The following is an 18,906-nucleotide window of genomic DNA, read 5'->3' on the forward strand; positions in this document are numbered from 1 at the left end:
TCTGAGAGGAAGAAAAACAGTCCCTTACCTTGTTCTTTGAAGTACTAGAGGATTATAGTTATTGAAATTTCTTTAGAAAAGAAAAGAAAGATGTAACTGCTTAAATTGTAACTTAGTAGTTCAACAGCCATGTATATGTCAGTTTTTGAGCTGTCATTCTGTGTTTTTCTTATAGTTTTCTATTACGCTCTGCTTTGTGCCTATTTGATCTCTTTTGTTTGCTTTGACTTGTAACTATTATTATCACCCGTATGCAACGTGCTACAGGGGTCCTCCAGCAGTAATAATTGGGTGCTCACTCTGTATAGAATTGCTCTAGCAATTATGGGGCGATACGTAATAAAGCTATTTAAAAAAGAGAACTTAGTGTGAGAGAGGCAACAGTGTCTTTCAGCACAGAGAAAACTGAAATTTTCGTCCATACCACATTAGTCTTGGCCAAAGGTAAAAGTATGAACAACATTATTCTGTTGGGAAAAAGTAACACGGCATGTTTTCTTCATGTGGAAAAAAGTAAGTTTTTTCTTGTCTTCACAGATAAATCTCCTCATTTCCTCCGTCTGGGGGACGTAGAGGTCAATGCAGGGCAGAATGCTACATTTCAGTGTATCGCTACAGGGAGAGACGCTGTACATAACAAGTTATGGCTGCAGGTAAGGCCGCGTTGGCAGCTGAACTAAAGGGTACACTTGATTTTTAAAAAATCACATATTCTTTTTCCCTGTATATCTGTGTGTGGGGGTGGGGGGTGGAATATGTGTGTGACAGGTTGTCTTTTGTGTAGGTTTGATTTAATTCGCTGCAGATTCATTTCAGATATTTCCATTTTTGGAATGGAAATGTATAGTTAATAAGTATTTGGGTGAGTTACTCATTAACTCCTTAGAGAATCATAATTCTCTAATGTTATGTCCAAACTGTAAAAACAATTTTTCTAGATCCATTCAAAATAGGAAAAAAATGAAAAATGTCTCATTTAACATTTTGAAAACAACTTACAAGAGCATAGTACTTAAGCAGGAACTGTCATACTCTGATAAAGTTTTCAAAAGTATTTTAAGAAACCTTTGGGAGTATTTCTGGAAATGTGAATTGGAAGAGAGCCAACTAAAATTGTTTTTCAGGATTTTTGTGTATAAGGGTTAATCACAGATCTGAGGACAAGATATTTGCCTTGCACATAAATCCGCAAAAAATGTGTATTTAATGAATTGCAGTTTAGCATACATGTTGGGGAAATGTAAATGGTGCATACAAAGAGCTTTAAAAGAATCTGTGAGAAAACAGTGACTAAGGAATGTGCCATATCCTCAGAGAATATCTGTCAATCCTAGGACAGAGGTGGGTGGGGAGGTGGGAGGAGCTAAGAGCAACTAAAGCCTTGAGGCTGGACCTAGGGCAGAATATTTGAAGCTAGAATGTAAGAAATAATATTCTCTGAGCACCTTTATTATTATTATTATTTAATTCTGTTTGCATCAGAATGAGGAAAGGGATTTAATTAGTTAGAATTTTAAATTCCTGAGAATGCCAATAGAGACCAAAAAGGAAAATCATTAGCTTAGTTTCTTGAACATAGACATCAGGCTTTATTTTATGATATCTTTAGAGAGAGAAAATTAGTGTCAAGGATCATCATTAGGTTTCAGGAAGTTGCGATCATAATTATAATCAATGATTATTGAAATCATACGCGTATAATGCCTGATTTTGTACTGGGTGTTATAAATGTGTTTTTTCATTCAATTCCCACATCCAATCAGATGTTATAACAGATGTATTTCATATAAGTCTAATTATAGCTACTTTTGTAATTTATTTAATATGTGCATATCAGGATACCATCCTGAATACGTGAAAAGGAAATGTACTCTCTCCTTTTTTCCCTGTGATTATGCTAATTTCCACTACAGATATTTAAATATAAGATAATTCTTCCTGTAGAGTGTATTGTATAATGTACAACTTGTTTCATCATCTAAACATCTAGTTAGAATCCCTCTTACTTTCTCTCTCAGCCTATATACTGATAGTATTAAGAATGTGTTTAGATATATTTTCTAATTACTTTGCTAGTTGTTTGTCATTTAGGTAGAGACATTTTTGGCATTTAATTTTTATTGTTACCTATATAGTCTTGTCTTGGAGAACCAGAGACTCTGCAGTCTGCCCCTGGGTTTACGCCCCAGGATTTAATGGGACGTTGAAATAAAAAGGGTTTTGTGTACTTAGACACCAGCTGCCTTGTGGCAACAAAGACTTTCTGGGCCCGCTGGTCTGAGTGGGTTGCAGTCAAAATACTGCTCATTTATTGTTTGTTTCTTACTTTTGTAAATTGGCTCATTTCATTATAGTTTTAAAAAATTTTTCTCTTGCCATTTTTTAAATAAAGATGAGAGATAAAAATATTCTGTTCAATTTCTGTTCTGCTTTCTTTTTTCTCCTCTTCTTTCTCTTTACATTTTCCAAGGTGAATTTATATATTTCTCATCTATTTTGACATTGCCCAATTCTTCAATAATTTACATGCTTATTCATGAAAAAGCTTTTCTGCCTTTTTCAATAATACCACTTAAATTACCTTAACTTATTCCCTTGAATCATTCTTCTCCATATTTAAGAAACATTGAAGATTATCAATTGCCTGGTTTAGGGTTGTTTTCAAATAAATAAGACTGAGACATAGAGATAAAGGTGTAGATATATAGATGTAATTGATATGTGTACATCTATAGAGTGAGTGAATCAGAAAGTGGCCAATGATTAAAAACAATGATCCATCTTTTGCTGAAACTAGTAGAAACATAATAAAGGAAGAAGAATCTTGATTCGACAATGCATCTACAGGCCAACACACACAGATAGATGTCAAGTTATTTTTGCTTGGTGTAGAACAACTTCCTAAAGGTCAAGGGGCCCAGTTCTTAATTCTAACCTTAATTCTAACTCTTTAATTCTTATAACCCAGTTAATTATATTGGCTTAGAGAATTCATTGAACTTTTCCTGGCCATAGATTTTTTTATCTATTAAAGGAGGTGTGGGTAGAGACCAAAATCCCTTCCAGCTGTAAGATGTTAAACCAGGTCTCTACATTATTTTTGATGGTCTGAAACATGGCTTTGATCACCTTTTTTTTGTTTCATGGAGGAATGTAAAATTTTTTTTTTTTTTTTTTTTTTGCTGTACACGGGCCTCTCGCTGTTGTGGTCTCTCCCATTGCAGAGCACAGGCTCCGGACGCACAGGCTCAGCGGCCATGGCTCACAGGCCCAGCCACTCCGCGGCATGTGGGATCTTCCCGGACGGGGGCATGAACCCGCGTCCCCTGCATCGGCAGGCGGACTCTCAACCACTGCGCCACCAGGGAATCCCCCTAAAATTTTTAAGTTATTAGTTTTGTGTGGGGAAAAAAATCATTCCTCAAATTAAGTATCATTGTGAGAACAACTGCTTAAAGTCTCTGCTGACTGCTGTGAACGAATGTACTCTGAAGTAACTCAGAATGAAAGGTCTTTGCATCCTATTACAAAAGTAATGGAATAATGGAGTAGCTGTTACACCTGCCATGGTCAGGTGTAATAAAAATGGCCATCAACTTTTTATGTCCTCCAAATCATTTATATAATATAATAATATTGAGCTTCAATTGGTAAATGTTTGAATATGGTGTAAAAGAGCAAAAACTAGAAAGCTTCCAATTTTCTATTTTAAATGAAAAATGGTACACTACAACTGCCATGAATACCTGATAGTATATGACATTCAAAGTAATTTATGTATAGAAATACATTTAGAGAATAACTTCGCACTTGTTTATTGTCTTTAGCTTACAATTGATATTACAGTCATTTTTATTGTTTAAAATGACATACAAATTAGGTAAATTAAAGAATGGAGCATAAAAAAGCAAACACTTAGTGACTTACCTGCGATAATCTGGGATAGTCCATAAGACATATCATAGTGGGTCTGCTATATCTTTAGGGAGTGTTCTTTTTGTTTTTTTAATATTTATTTATTTAATTTATCTTTTTGGCTGCGTTGGGTCTTAGTTGCCACACAGAGGCTTTTCTCTAGTTGTGGTGTGCAGGTTTTCTCTCTCTAGTTGTGGCGTGCAGACTCCAGAGCACGTGGGCTCTGTAGTTTGCAGCACGTGAGCTCAGTAGTTGTGGTGCGTGGGCTTAGTTGCCCTGCGGCATGTGGGATCTTAGTTCCCCAGCCAGGGATGGAACCCTCGTCCCCTGCATTGGAAGGCAGACTCCTTACCACTGGACCACTAGAGAAGTCCCTTTACAGAGTTTTCTTTCCTGCAAGATCTCAGATTATAAAATTAGAGAGTCTTAAAAGAAGGTCATTCACTTTAGACATTTAGAAAACAATGACAAAATGCATAAGCCAAATTAACCTCCTTGCACATGCTGAGCAAACTACTGATGCATAAAACAATATGGATGAATGTTTTTAAAAGTCCATTGGTGTAGCATTATGCATAATGTATATAGCACAACCAAAAGAAATACCTTCAATAAAATATATCATGCTCTAGTGTAAAAAAAAAAAGTCCATTGGTGTCAGCAAGCTATAAATCTGGTGAAATCATGAGGTTTTGTGGGATGTAGTTTAAAAAAGTATGTTATGCAGTTCATATTGGATAAGGGAGTTAGGATAAAGTCTTTAGTTGCTCCTAGAGAATTTCCAAATTCATTTTCTTTCATAACGCTCAGTGAAGTAGCTTGCATTCTAGATATGAACACAACTTTTTTTTTCCAGCTTACAATTTGCAGTTTTCCCCACATGAACAGATGTTTTATAATGCTTACAACAAGTTTTAAAACTATACCATTTTGTGTTCCTAAGGAACCCCCAATGGTAGAGAATTTGTGGATCATAACTTAAGGCTTATGATAAAACCCAGGTTATAGGAAATAAGATCATCAGTAAGATTTTAATGTACAATTTAATGTTTAATGTTTTTCAGTGTTCAATTTATAGTGAAATAAAATAATAAAAATGTCTGTTTATATTCCTGAGAGGTACCAGATAATTTTCTCACAGGAAAGAAAAAAAATAGATTATATATGTTCGTGGGTTAAAAATTTTAGTCACGTCCTTTTTATTTCAACACAATAATATGGATAGTAGATAAAGTGATCGCAGGAAAAAGTGAATATATAAGGGAACAATAACGTATGACACAGAAGTTCCACTCCTGAGTAGTTACATAAGAGAAATAAAAGCATGTGTTCACAAAAACACTTGTGGAAGAATGTTTATAACAGCTTTTTTATTCATTACAACCAGTAATTGTAAAGAACCCAAATGTCCGTTAACAGGAAAATGGATAAACAATTTGTGGTTCATTCACACTACTCAGCAATAAATTAGAAAGCGTGCACTACTGATACCAGGACTTATAAAGCTCAGCAATGTTATGCTTTCTGGAAGAGAAGAGACACAAAAGAGTGCATGACTCTCTAGATGCTAATCTATGGTGCTAGAAATCAGAACAGTATTTGACTGGGGTTGGGGGGTGATTAGGAACCGGAAGTGAGCAGGGAAACTTTTTGAGGTAAGGTAAATGTCATATAGCTTTATTGAGGCTTTGGGTCTATGGGTGTATATACATTTGTCAGAAGTTAAGATTTATCCAATTTGCTGTATATAGTTTACTTTAATAAACCATGAATGAGGAGAAAGTGAGTATATGAAACATTTCCTCAAATACCCAAATCACTGGCAGTACTAATCATGCTGTAGATCAGCGGTCCCCAACCTTTTTGGCCCCAGGGACCGGTTTTGTGGAAGACAGTTTTTCCACGGATGTAGGGGGTGCGGTTCAGGTGGCAATGCGAGCGATGGCGGGGATGGTTCAGGTGGCAATGCGAGCGATGGGGAGCTAAGCCTTACCAGTCCGTGGCCCGGGGGTTGGGGACCCCTGCCGTAGATGGCGATAGCCTAGTACAAACATTGCCTGCATTTTTGTCCATCTTGTCCATTTGAAGTCATTTGATTAGGTTCAAGGGTGATTTTTAACCATCAGTGTAAACTGAAATATAGAATAAAGCATGTTCTGAGTGTTCTATTATCAGAACACGTTATAACGTTCGAGGATGTGAAAGAGTTGAAACAGGAGTTGGACTGTAACTTACAAATTAGTATTCTTTCATGAAGGTCCAGTGTAAGTGGACACCTACATGACAAGTCAAATAGAACCCATTGCTGGAACATCTGTCAGACCATATGCTTTGGCCTCGGGTTCAGTGTAGAAACTAAAACGCTAATGACTCCATCGATCATTACAGAGCTTGGTGGGCATGCATCATTGGGTTGGACAGAGAAATTCAACAGTGGAGTTACTGAAAGCAGGGAATTGTGTGGGGAGATTTGGTGGCACCGTTCATTTTGGTGAATTGAAATGAGGCTGTTTAATGTGTGACTGGTAATTCTATGCAGATTGCCATCAAAGCTGTGGCAGTTGGGCCAGTCTTTCAGTAATCTCCCCAGGTGCTGACACGGTGCCTCCTGAGTAGGCCTGCCAAAACAGGAAAGTCAGCCATCACTTTGCCCTTGGTGAGGCTCGTCACTGCTAATGTAGTGTGATACAGCTAGTTTCTCAGCCAAAGGAAATGTCATTCCTTCTGGAGCAATAGATAATTAAGCAATACATTGAGAGTAAAATTAGTATAATTAGGTGCAGATTGCTCTAAAAAAAAACCAGAGAGAGGCTGACCTTTCGCAGTACCAACTGTTGCCAGCTGAGGGTCAATGAAAATGGTTGGTCTGAAACTTCTGGCCATAAAGTGTTTTATCTATCCAGGCAAATGTAATAGCCTTGTTCCTATACTACATGGGAACATCGTCATGTAGCATTGGAAATGAGAAGCATGATTTTTTAAAAAATGAATAATTTGAAAGTACAAAAATTTTATCTGGTGAAATATATCACTACAGTGTTTCAAAGGCCAACTAGTCATTGCTCACAAAGCTCTTTTTGATGCTGCCATGCTATAGTATTTTCCTGTATCTATTTATACTGTCATATGAAGTGCCTGGAACCTTGTATCATGTTTAATTTCCACAAGAGATTTTACTATCGCTGAAACTATTTCTTTTTGAGAAAAAAAAATCTGGTAATTTTCCATTTATTATAATGAAGGGAAAATGTTGGAGGGAATTAATCTATGCCTAGAAACATGCAGTTTACAGTGGGCAATTCATTGAGAAATAATTTGAGAGGACTATTTCAAAGCCAAACTGATTAAACATTTAATATATGATCAGCTCACATTGGATACCGTGGGGGTGGGGAGAGAAAGGAATGAGATAATGTGAAATTGTCCTAATGTCTAGACTTGGTGAAAGTTCTGACATTTTCGAGATTGGCCCTAAGAGTGGCTGACACATATCTGAAATATTAGAATAACAAAAGGCAGCATATAATTACTAGGACATTTGGTAAAGTTGAAGAAATGATGTCAGAATGGCTAAAGGTACATCGTATAAATATATCTTGAGATTTGTGGGAGACTGGATAAGTTTCTTAAAATCTTAGAATATTGGGAATATACAGGAGGGATTTAGTTTGTTTTTTTATAGATAGTAAAGTACGATAATAACTAGTGGTTTGAAGCTATTTGGTGAGAGATATAAGCTGATTATGAGGAAGACCTTTGTAATTGTAGGGCTGTTGAAACCTAGAATGAGCTACTGTAGGAGGTAGTAAAATTAGGGGAAGTGTCCAAGCATAATCTGGTTAAGTACTTGCTAGAGATGTAGAGGACATTTAAGCATGAGGCTGAATGCTTTTTTAAGATCCTTTCAGCCCTGAGAGATGCTTGTATAACCGAATAAGAAAAGATCATATGGAATCTAAGCCCAGTGCTTTTTCAGAGTTGAGAGAGAGCATCACAGACTGAAGTGTTTGGTGAAATCATTAAAGAAGATTTGATAGAGTCTTTGAAGGACATATAGGACTTGGATAAGCAAGGATTAAGTGGGCATGGTTATCACTGCGGTTTAGTGTATGTGTGTGCTGGTGGGGTAGGAACATCAAGAGAAGAATCTTCTTGAAGTGTAAGGTTCACAATGGGAAGTTGAGGTAAATATAGTTTATGGGAGGGTTGGGACTAGGCCGTGATGGAGACAAAAGCAAGAAAGAAGCTACTGCTGGCAGTACAGACATCAAGTAGTGAAGGCCTAGGATTGGACAGTGCTGGTGGATTTGGAAAAAATGTGAGGAGGGGAGGAGAGGGACCAATGAAAGAAGACACAGAGTTTGGGTCTGGTTGGTACCAGATGAAAGAATTTGGAAGAGTGAAATAATAAAGATGGCTTTTAAAATTTCCTCAAACGTTTATTTTTTACAGCCGGTCTGTGAATTTGTTTTCTCATTTTCTGTCTGGGAACTAATTTACCTGCTCCACGCGTTTGTTTACTTTTTGCCCCTTCTGCCTTGATAATTGCATATGAGTTTTCCTAAATAGGAGTGAAAAATGAGGAGACATTCCCATTCCTTTTGACTCTTTAGCCTTAAAAAAATTTTACCAAGACAGTTTGAAGCTTGTGGCCAAATTAGAAACCTCTGGGTGTTCCCGATTTCACTTAGGAGGATTCATCTGTGGGAAGGCTGTTGGTGCTTTCAGCCTTGCCTTCTGTATCTTGTGGCTCACAGAACAGGACCCGTGTCAGAGAAGAGTATTAACCATGTCTGTTGTGCTTTCCTGACTCCTTGTAAACTGATAGATGAACGCTAGCCTGCTACTTAATTCTAATTTTCTCTGTTTATCCTGTTTAAGCATTAGTGATTTTTTTTCTGTGTATATGCTGATTAACAATTAATTCTGCTCCACTTAAGAGACCATGTTCTATTTGGTAGCTAATGGCTATCACTCTTATCAGTCCTGCTTTTCCTGAGGACCTTGTTTTATTCGAGTTCACGGCATTATATTCTTCCTTCATGGCTTCATGTAAAGAATTATAATCATTGGTCTTGAAGTAAAATCACTGACCAAGTATCATGGATTGTAATGTTTATCTTTTACCCTTGGCATTTTGGGTGTGTATGTATGTAACAATGAGCATCAGAAAGTTTAATCATATTTAAGTTTTAGAACTTCCAAATATTCCTGAGGTCATTTTGGTTGGCTTTGTGTGGCTTTCTACCATAAACAGCTCAGTGCCTTAAAGATACGATGCATTCTTTTCCTTCTTCAATAATTCATAAACTCTGAGTTTGTTGTCTACAGATTACATAATTGACCATAAATGAATGATGTGTGGAATAGTCTTTATCTTCTTTATGTATCCCTGGAACATGACTCGAAAGGCCTGGCAGTCATAGAAGCTCAAGGATTTCTTCTTATCAATATCTATAAATAACAATTTACTGCTTTTTCTGTACAAGAATAATGCACTCTCCTACTGTTCTCAGAGCTGCCCTTTCAGTGTTTTTCAGGTCACGTCAAGCACTTTACAACTTTCCATTGAGCTCCTATGATCAGTGTTACAACATGGGGCTCTGGCAGTGGGCTGGGTTTCTTCTTTATGAAAAGCAGTCTGATTTAAAAGATAGTATATTTATAAAATTCTTTTATTTGAAAATAAAACATAGAGAAAGCCTCACAAAAATGAAAAACTATGACTCAATGAATTTTTATGATACCCACCACACAGGTCAAGAGAAAGGCTTTGCCAGTCATCGTAGAGGCTCTTTCCAAGTGGTCCATCCCAGACACAAATGAGCCATCTCTCTACAAATGATAAGTTGTAGCCTACCCCTACAAATAATAATTATCATGACTTTCAGCCCTTGTATTTTTTTTCCTGTTTTTTTTCCACTTACATATATTTAGTCTCCTTAGATACTATAGATTAGTCTTGTCTGTTTTTAAAAATATGTCTTTTAGAATCCCTTTAATCTGTGTGTTTGTCCTCTCTTATGTTTGTCACAATTTATCTGTTGAGGAACCCAGGCCATTTGACTTGTAGTTTTCACACAGTCTGCATTTTACTGATTGCATACAAATGTCCTCTTCAGTTCAACATGTTCCTTTGAGTTTCCTGAAAATTGGCAGCCAGATCTAGAGTCAAGTTTGATCCTGTGGCAGTGCTAGAGGAGGTGCATGGTGTGATTACCAGAGGCACAAAATGTCTCCTATTTCTTTTTGTGATTCTGATACCAATTGATGTTTAATGCCTGTGTTCATTCCTGGTGGTTGTAAGTTGTGATATTCTAATTTTATTATTTCTTTTGTATTTTGTTTAATTAATGAAGACACACTTATCATCATCTCCTATCTGGCTACCCAGTGTCATAGTTCATTTTAGGAAGGGCATGGTAACTTCTCAAATCTTTGCTTTAATTATTGGTTTTTAATATAATTAGTTGGTTCCTGTCATCCTCCAAAGGTGACTGATTCTTCTTCCTCTTTTTTTTAATATCAAGAACATATGGATTTAGGCATATTTAATAGACTTCAATTCATTGCAATTAATACTATTTTTAAGACTCACATCATCCCAGGTTGGCTCCAGTGTCCATTTGATATAACTTCAGTAATCTTCGATAGCTTTCTTGTATTGCTATCTGATGTCAGTGTCATCTTGCACATTTTCTCTTTCAGACCTGGTGCCCTGTTTTACAATTTTGAGAAATTATATTTCAGGACCATTATGTGAATGCTGAGGGGTATTCATTGCTAGATCTTTTCAGTGAACAGAACTAAGAAAAATATACATATATATTTAAAGGTAAAATAACTATTAGTTTATATTGATATTTCAAATTCAAGCCTAAAGTTTTTCACTTAATGTTTTCTTTATTACAGTTTGTCAGTTACATCTTTTTTTCCACACTCATATTTTTGGTTCTCAATGACACAGAGAAAGAGACAATTACAATATCCCATAATCACTCATTTTAAAATCTCATGTTGTTTTGAATACTTGTACCCTATCTCCATTGTTAGCATAGAGCCATTGCATATTGTACTCTCTCCCATTTAGCTCTTATTTGGTGTTAGTTCTATGTGTAGCTATGTTTTTTAATGTTCATCATCAGTATGTATGTCATGTCTTAGTAATTTTGGTTGTTTGAAACTTATTTTCTGGGAGATTCCACAGGAATAAGCTCATGTAAATAATATTCCCTGAGTTCTTGGATGTTGATAATAGTTTATATGTGCCCTTGGTTCTTATGTCAATTTTGAAGGTTATAAAATCCTTCATTTGCATTTTCTTTCCTTGAGTAACTTAAATGTGTTACTTCATTTTCTTGTGGCATAAAGCCTTGCTGTCAAAGTCTGATAATAAATTTTCTTTTCCTTATAAGTCTCCTACCTGCTTTTCTAGATAGTCAAAGGATTCTTTTTCTATTTCTTTAAAGATTTTAGTTTTGTAAGAATCTATATCAAGGTAGCAAATACATGGTTACCCAGAACTTAAACTTCTATAGGTATTTGATCAAGAATATCTATCTAATGGTGATATTTTGCATATCTCTGTTACTACATCATGCTGTGGACTAGCATTATCTTCTTTACCAATGACACTGGAGTTCTTTGTACCTTTAATCAGATTAGAGAACCAATTCCAGAAAACCCAGAACCAAACCAAATCAGAAAACTCATCCCTAAAATTCTTTTCTTCCAGAACCATTTCTGGTAACAAAATCATCTCTGTTAGTCAGGGTTCAAACATGAAAAGCAGATCAGAAGGAGAGATGATAGATAGATAGATAGATAGATAGATAGATAGATTTTTTTTTTTTTTCAAGAGATTTGTTGCAAGGAATTGGTTTATGTTATTGTGGAACCTGGCTGGGCAAGTCTGAAGTCTGTAGTCAAGCACTTCGAGAGGGCAGGCTGGAGTATTCAGGCACAGACTGAAGTTGCTCTTCACAGGTAGAATTTCTTCTGCTTCAGGGAAGCCTCAGATCCATTCTTACGACTTTTCAACTGATTGAATCAAGTCCACCTAGATTAGGCTATTCTCCCTTATTTAATGTCATTTGGGTATAGACTTTAATCCCATCTGCAAAATACCTTAGTAGAGACACCTAGGTTAGTGTTTTGATTGAATAACTGGGGACTGTAGCCTTGTCAAGTTGATATATTAAAAGACCATGACAGTTATCAAATATATTATCCACTTAGATATTGTTTTGTTTATTATCTTCATAATATTGCTATTACCAGGATTTGCAGTTAGAACTTTTGCACAATTGTCTCAGCTAATATTCTCAGCATCTCTGTTGAATAAGCTGTTACAAATTGATATCCCCATTTTTAGATGAAAAGGCAGAGATTTGAGAAGTAACGAGAAACTGTGAAGCTAATAAATAGTCATTGCAGGACTAGAACGTAGGTATCATCTCCCATAGTTCCGTCTACTTACTCTGCCCTCTTGTGTGGCTCCTCGTATTGTTCACCTTGTCCCAATATTGCAAAAACACCTTCACTTCTTAGGTCAAACTTCATTTTCTTGTTTAATACCTGACAGTTTTTGTGAAACTTGGTTAATTATCCTGATTCTAGTAATTTGCTATCGCCAGCACATTTTTACCCTATGTTATATCAGAATTACAATATTTGCCTCTTTCTTTTTCTGTGTCAAATATCATTTGCCTTGTTCATACTTTCATTGCCGTACAGTAAATACGTTGTGAACTTAGTATTGTAATTTTAGGGTAATTTCTCCTAGAGGAATGCTATTTTCTTTTGGTTTAATCTATTGAAATCAATATCATAATTTCTAACGGATATAAATGAGTGCTTTTCTCAAAATAGTAACAGTGTTTCTAATTTTAGAAATTTATAAATTTCTAAACCTTTAAGTTTGCCATGATCCTTCATTTTTCTAAAATTCTTTGATTTAATTGTTCAATAATGATGATGATGATGATAGCTTTATCATACCTATGAGAAAGAAAAACATTTCCTATGGCAGACAAGCCCCAGTAAGGAACCCCCAAGTCCTTGGAATTAATTTGGCTGGATTGTCGTATGAGTCACATCAACCCTACTTAATTATGGTGTGCAAATTTACAGACGTTAGTTTTGGAAAAAGGGCAAGTACTGACAAATTATATGCGGTCCTCTTAATATTATTCAATAGGAACTTAAATACCAAACATAGGAAAACAGTCTCTTTCCAGTTTCTCCACCTCTAAGAGGATGGAGGAGACCTGTATCATTATGTGCCCAGGAAAGGCAGTGAAGAATAAATAAAGCAATAAATGTAATTTAATTTTTTCTTCAAGTCAATAGAGTGAAATAATCTCTGCAAGGGTTCTAAGTGCTGCATTATTGAATTTAAAATTAAATTGGATTAATTCTATTCCTCAAGCTTTGAAAAGAGAAGCTGAAATAAACTGTTCCATATTTTAACCATATCACATTAGCTTTTAGGATTTCAAGTTGAAAGTAAGTAATAGAAAACCAAACGTATTACATCACTTAACAGGAAGTCCAGAAATAGGGGGGCTCTAAGAGCTGTTGACACCATTTTATTTTATTTCAACTTTAAATTTTTCTCAGGAGAACAAAGTAAGGGTTTATTAAGTGGTAGTACACTCTCGGGGGAGAGTGGGCAGACTCAGGTGAGTAGCTGCCGACACCGTTTTAGAGACGTGATCAAGAACCTGATCCTGTCTTTCTCCTCAATGTGCCATTCTCAGCATTTTAGTCATGACATTGAGAAAAAGAAAAGAGGACCCACTGTGTTTTCTCTAGAAGTGAGGAAACCTTTCTGGAAATGACTTGGCTTATTCCTATTATTTCTCATTGGCGAGAATCACACCCATTTTTAGACCTGTCAACTTTTCATGGGAACAGGACCTCCATCATGTTTTCAACCAGTGTCTCAAGCTGAAATATCTTGATGCATAACCGAGGGATCTTGTAAAAATGCAGATTTTGATTCAGTAGATCTAGAGCGATCTCTAGACTTTGCATTTGTAACAATCTGACAGGTGATCCTAATGCTACAATTTATTATAGATACTGTGAATTAACCAATATTACCACTACACTACTTTATGCCAGGAACTGAACTTGTCAAATAAATACTGCATGCACCCTGCATGATGAAGCTTACTTAGTTTACTAGTGGAGTCATAATAGTAATTCCAGTGACTTGCCTAGAGTTACTTGGTAAGTGACGAGTCTCAGCAACCTGTACTGGAGACAGAATAAATAAGAAAGCATGACAAGGATCTGGGGAGGAAGGGAGAGGAATGAAAAAACAAAGTGCTAGGTTATAATCCTTGGATGTATAATTTTGTGGTTCATTTCTTAGTATTTCTCAAGGTTGGGGATTTTGAAATGGAGAATCACATAAAAATCTCAAAGCAGGATAAAGAGCCCGGAACTGAAGAACATAAGGTAGAAAACTATATGCAAACACTGCTGTATAAGAGATAAATTTACCATTACTTCTTATTTCCTTCTTCCATAGCCCTGCCTACTCTGCTAAATTGATAGCTTGTAGGCAGGCAAAGACCTATTAGTTTGGATTATAAAAGAAAAAGTTATTATTTTTGACTTCTGAAATATACATATCATGAATTGCTACTTTGAAATGTAATGCCTTACTGAAAGTAAATAAAGCAAATGAAGTAAATAAAGCAATGTCTAATATAGTAGATTACATTTCTCATTGATACAATGCATTGATCAAGGCTCAACAACAAATAATCAACTCACTGGACTGTACCTATGATACAAATGAAACAAAAAGCAGCTTTGGTTTATTTTAGAGGAAATACTACTGGATTTCGTGTCTTTAAACCTAATTTTGAGTTTTAATCCTGCTACTAACAGGCTGTGTATCACATTTTTAATCCTTCTGAATTCTGATTTTATAATCTTTAAATGGAAATGACTATCACAGAAGGTTTGTAATAGAGAACAGTGACACAACCAAGGTAATAGCTAATATAATATGAGGTACATGGAGACGCTTATTAAATGATTTTTGAAGAAAAATCTGAATGTTATGACTCTATAATTATTTTTATTGTTATTTTATTTCAAGAGATAAATAGCACCTAAGTGTACTATGCTCATTAATTATAGAAACAATGTGTATCCTATATAAGCATATATAGTTATGTTAGTATAGTAATACGCACAAATACAAACACAATGTAATCAACTTTGTGATCTCCTGATGGTCCTCAACATCTCTGAGTTCAGAAGGAGCTTGGCATAAATGATCTCTAGATGTCCTTGAGGTTCTGTATTTTTGTAGCTTCCTTTTATTATTAATTGTAATTAATGATTTTTATATATTTTGTTATATAAATTTATGAAAAACTTAAGGAAGTTTTACATGACTTTTGTCTCTAAAAATACCAGCGATTTTAGTCCATTTTAACAAAGAAGTTGAGTACCCAGTAAATAATGATAACATACTACGTATATGATGCTGTGGAAGAAAAAATACAAAATTTGAAGCCCTACCTTCAGGATGATTTCAGTACACAAAAAGGTAAAAGGACATATATAGAATATATTGTAGAAGAGATTCAAGATAGAAATGCTGGTGATTACATTTTTATGATGATCTTTGAGTTTTTGAGACACTATTCATGGTAATTTCAGTGGGAATGGAAAGTGAAGAGTATGTATAAGTTGATGAAATGTGAGGTTGAGGCAGAGAGGACGTTGTTAGATTTCATAGCTCGTGGCACTGTGGGCATCAACTAGGAAATATCTAAGAGCTTTTGGTCTCCCTTGTTGGGTAATTCAGATTTTTCATGAGAGCAAATGACTGATTGCAGCAAAAGTCAGTAGTGTTCTTGTAATTGTTGCATAGAAATAGTGTATATCCTGTATTGGCAGTGTATAACAATGGAAAGTTTTTAAAAATCCAGAATTCTTTCAGGCTAGTGAAAATCTCTGAAGTGGCTGCTTGTAAAAGTAAAGGGTCAGAAAGTAAGGTCTCACTGACAATGCGGAAGATTGAAAGAATAGGAGACAATGTCCCGGGCAATTGTGATTCAAACTGAGAAAACTATCTTAGCATAGGGACAAGGTAGTAACGAAGGCTGTTGGGCATCACTGAGGCCAGAGTGAGTTTTGGGATCACTGAGAATATTCACAGAACTATGGTGGAAAGGATAATCTGACCTGATAGATAACTGACTGGAAGGCTCTTTGGGCAAGCTGGGAACTCTGGAAGTTGAGAGGCTGTTGAGTGGGATAGTGAAAGAGTGGCCTGCAAGTGAGGAACAAGGATAAAGGGTAAGAAAGTAGAAGAAAATGTGCCCTCCTTTGAGAAAAGTTTGGAGGAAAGTGTTATTGTGAGATGAATGTCAATTAAGATGGAAAGATGAAATAATAATTATTCAGAGGGAAACATTAAGGGTACTTAGTAACTCTTCACAAGAGAAGACGGATTTTTGAAAAAGACATGGTGTTAAAAGACGTGAGTGTTGTGTGTGCACAAGCAAGATGATTTAGAAGACAAGGTGGGCAGCAGGAGTTGGCTGGTCTTGCTAAAGGAAGAACTGAGAAAGGTGATGGAAGATGGAGAGTGCCACTGGAGGGGTAAATTAGGGGAGGATGAGGTGAGGGCATGTACCTGTCTAAACAGTGCTGCCTTCCAATTAGAAAGATGGTATCAAATGATATGATAATTGAAAACCATGCTGTTTGAGATTCTCATGTGTAAAATTTTTGTTTGTTTGTTTGTTCATGTGGTTTATAGGGAAAGAGAATTTAGGCTAGATTTTATGGATTTATATTTTAGGGCTTTTGAGTATAAGTTGCTTTTTCTCTTTATTATTATTCAAGGGAATGAGCAGAGGATCTTGGTGCAAAAATCATGGAATCTGTGGGTCAGGAAAGAAGAGTCAACAAAACACTGAATGAGTGAAAAATTTTGACTTTAGTCAAAATTGGGACTTTTTTATCCTTAGGTATATATGCATATACAGGCGCATACACATATGTATAACATAATTTGCACATATATATCATTTCAGATATGGAGAAGGGTGTTAAAGGTACAGTGGATTTTAGGATTTTAAAAATTATTAAAGTAATAGGGTGATTCCTTTATTATTTACCTGTTTAAAAAAATGCAAAGTGTTTCAAACATACAAAAACAATTATAAAAAAAGATAAATTGACCACTAACATACCCACCACTCTAATTTAATAGAAGTTGACATTTTTCATTTTTGTCTCCTATCTTAATTTTTGTTAAGGATTTTGTTGTTGTTGTTGTTAGATTTAAACATGTATTTCAGTGGAATGCAGGAGATGTTCAACTTTTTTTTTTTACCAGGACCCTACTGGTTTTAGTTTGCTTAGTTTAACTGCCACATTGAATTTTACTGAATGGATAAATCTCAGTTTATTTATCCACCACTCAGGAATATGTGGATCTTTCCCATACTTAACTATTACAAACGATTCTGAGTTCAGCATTCTTGTACATATCTGTGTGAACACACATAGAAGAGTGATCCAAACATAGAAATGTAGAAGTGGAATTGTTGGGTCCTAAGTTTTATGCATCTTCAACTTTACTAGATAGTAGCAAATTATTTTCTAAAATGACTGTAACCATTTACAATTCTAGTAATTTTACGGTTCTGTTTTCCATATCTAGTGATGAAATGATATTTCAAGTAGTGTGAAAGGGTACCAGGAATACTTAGCATTTTACCAACAAGAAGTTAGGATGAGGCTCATGACCAATTCTCTCTCTTAGTTGTAGCTTTTCTTTGCCCTTTGTGCTATCTTTGACATAAAGAATTTTTAAATTTAGGTTGAGGATCTCTTTTCATGGTTATTAGACATACACATATTCTCTTTTTATAGCCTGTCCATTTTTTGATAGGGTGGTTTGTCTTTTTTCTTATTGAACTGTAGATGAATTTTACATAACCTGGCTATTTTATCTTTTGATGATTATTTTCATGACAAATATCTTATTACAGCTTGTGGCTTGCTTTTTTCACTTTATTTATGATGTCTTTCAACATATAGAAGTTAGAAATTTTATTATATTTGAATATTTCAACCATTTCCTTTATGGTCTTGTGTGAGGCACCCTGATACTGTAAATATGTTTTTCCAATAGTTTATTTTAAAAGTTGACAGGTATGCTTTTAACTTTTAGGTTCCTTTGATTATTTCTTTTAAATGGTATAAGTTGGCTGTCATTAATGCCAAAGAGATAAAAATTTGCAAAGAGTACAGATTTTGGTTTGACTCTAAATTATTCATTAGTATTTTATAGTCACGATCGCATGCTACACATCTAGAATAGATGCATTGGGCATGGTCTCAGTCTCCTGAAGGGGACAAACCTATTAAGCACATGCAGTATAGTATAAGGGCGAAAAGAAGACTTTATATATAGGGAGTCTGGCGGAAGGGAGGGGGCAGTGGATCATTTGCCAAAGGGCCATTAACTGTCCTGCTAATTCATATACTCTGGGCTAATAACAATTTTATGGAAAACTGAGATTACTATTACATAGTTTCAGCACTTCACCCCTTAAAGGATAGCAGTGTTTACTTACATACTTTTCCTGATTGAAAGACAATGGTAAAAATTTGTGGGGCTACACAGATATTTTCCGCCTAATTTTAACAAACAAGAATAACTTATCACAGATGTTCATTGCCAAGATGCTTTAGATTTCTGGAAATGTTAAGAACCTGTTTTTTAAAGATTGGTTTCTGTTTACAGAGGCGAAATGGAGAAGATATACCAGTAGCCCAGACTAAGAACATCAATCACAGAAGATTTGCTGCTTCCTTTAGATTGCAAGAAGTGACAAAAACCGACCAGGATTTGTATCGCTGTGTAACTCAGTCAGAACGAGGTTCTGGTGTGTCCAATTTTGCTCAACTTATTGTAAGAGGTAAAGTAAAATTGCTTTCACT

The 18,906-nt window shown here is 35.5% G+C and overlaps 1 protein-coding gene across 3 annotated transcripts in view; it reads left to right on the plus strand.

Moving 5' to 3' along the window:
• Positions 1–18,906, plus strand: part of PTPRK (protein tyrosine phosphatase receptor type K) — a 568,874-nt gene that overhangs the window by 295,471 nt on the left and 254,497 nt on the right. For all 3 annotated transcript variants that reach the window (XM_060029986.1, XM_060029983.1, XM_060029984.1), the window contains exons 5-6: positions 538–653; positions 18,710–18,884. In XM_060029986.1, the coding sequence (XP_059885969.1) occupies positions 538–653; positions 18,710–18,884 (291 nt within the window). The remainder of the gene's footprint in view (positions 1–537; positions 654–18,709; positions 18,885–18,906) is intronic.

The sequence above is a fragment of the Delphinus delphis genome, chromosome 14 (assembly GCF_949987515.2).
Source record: "Delphinus delphis chromosome 14, mDelDel1.2, whole genome shotgun sequence".
NCBI classification, from domain to species: Eukaryota; Metazoa; Chordata; class Mammalia; order Artiodactyla; family Delphinidae; genus Delphinus; species Delphinus delphis.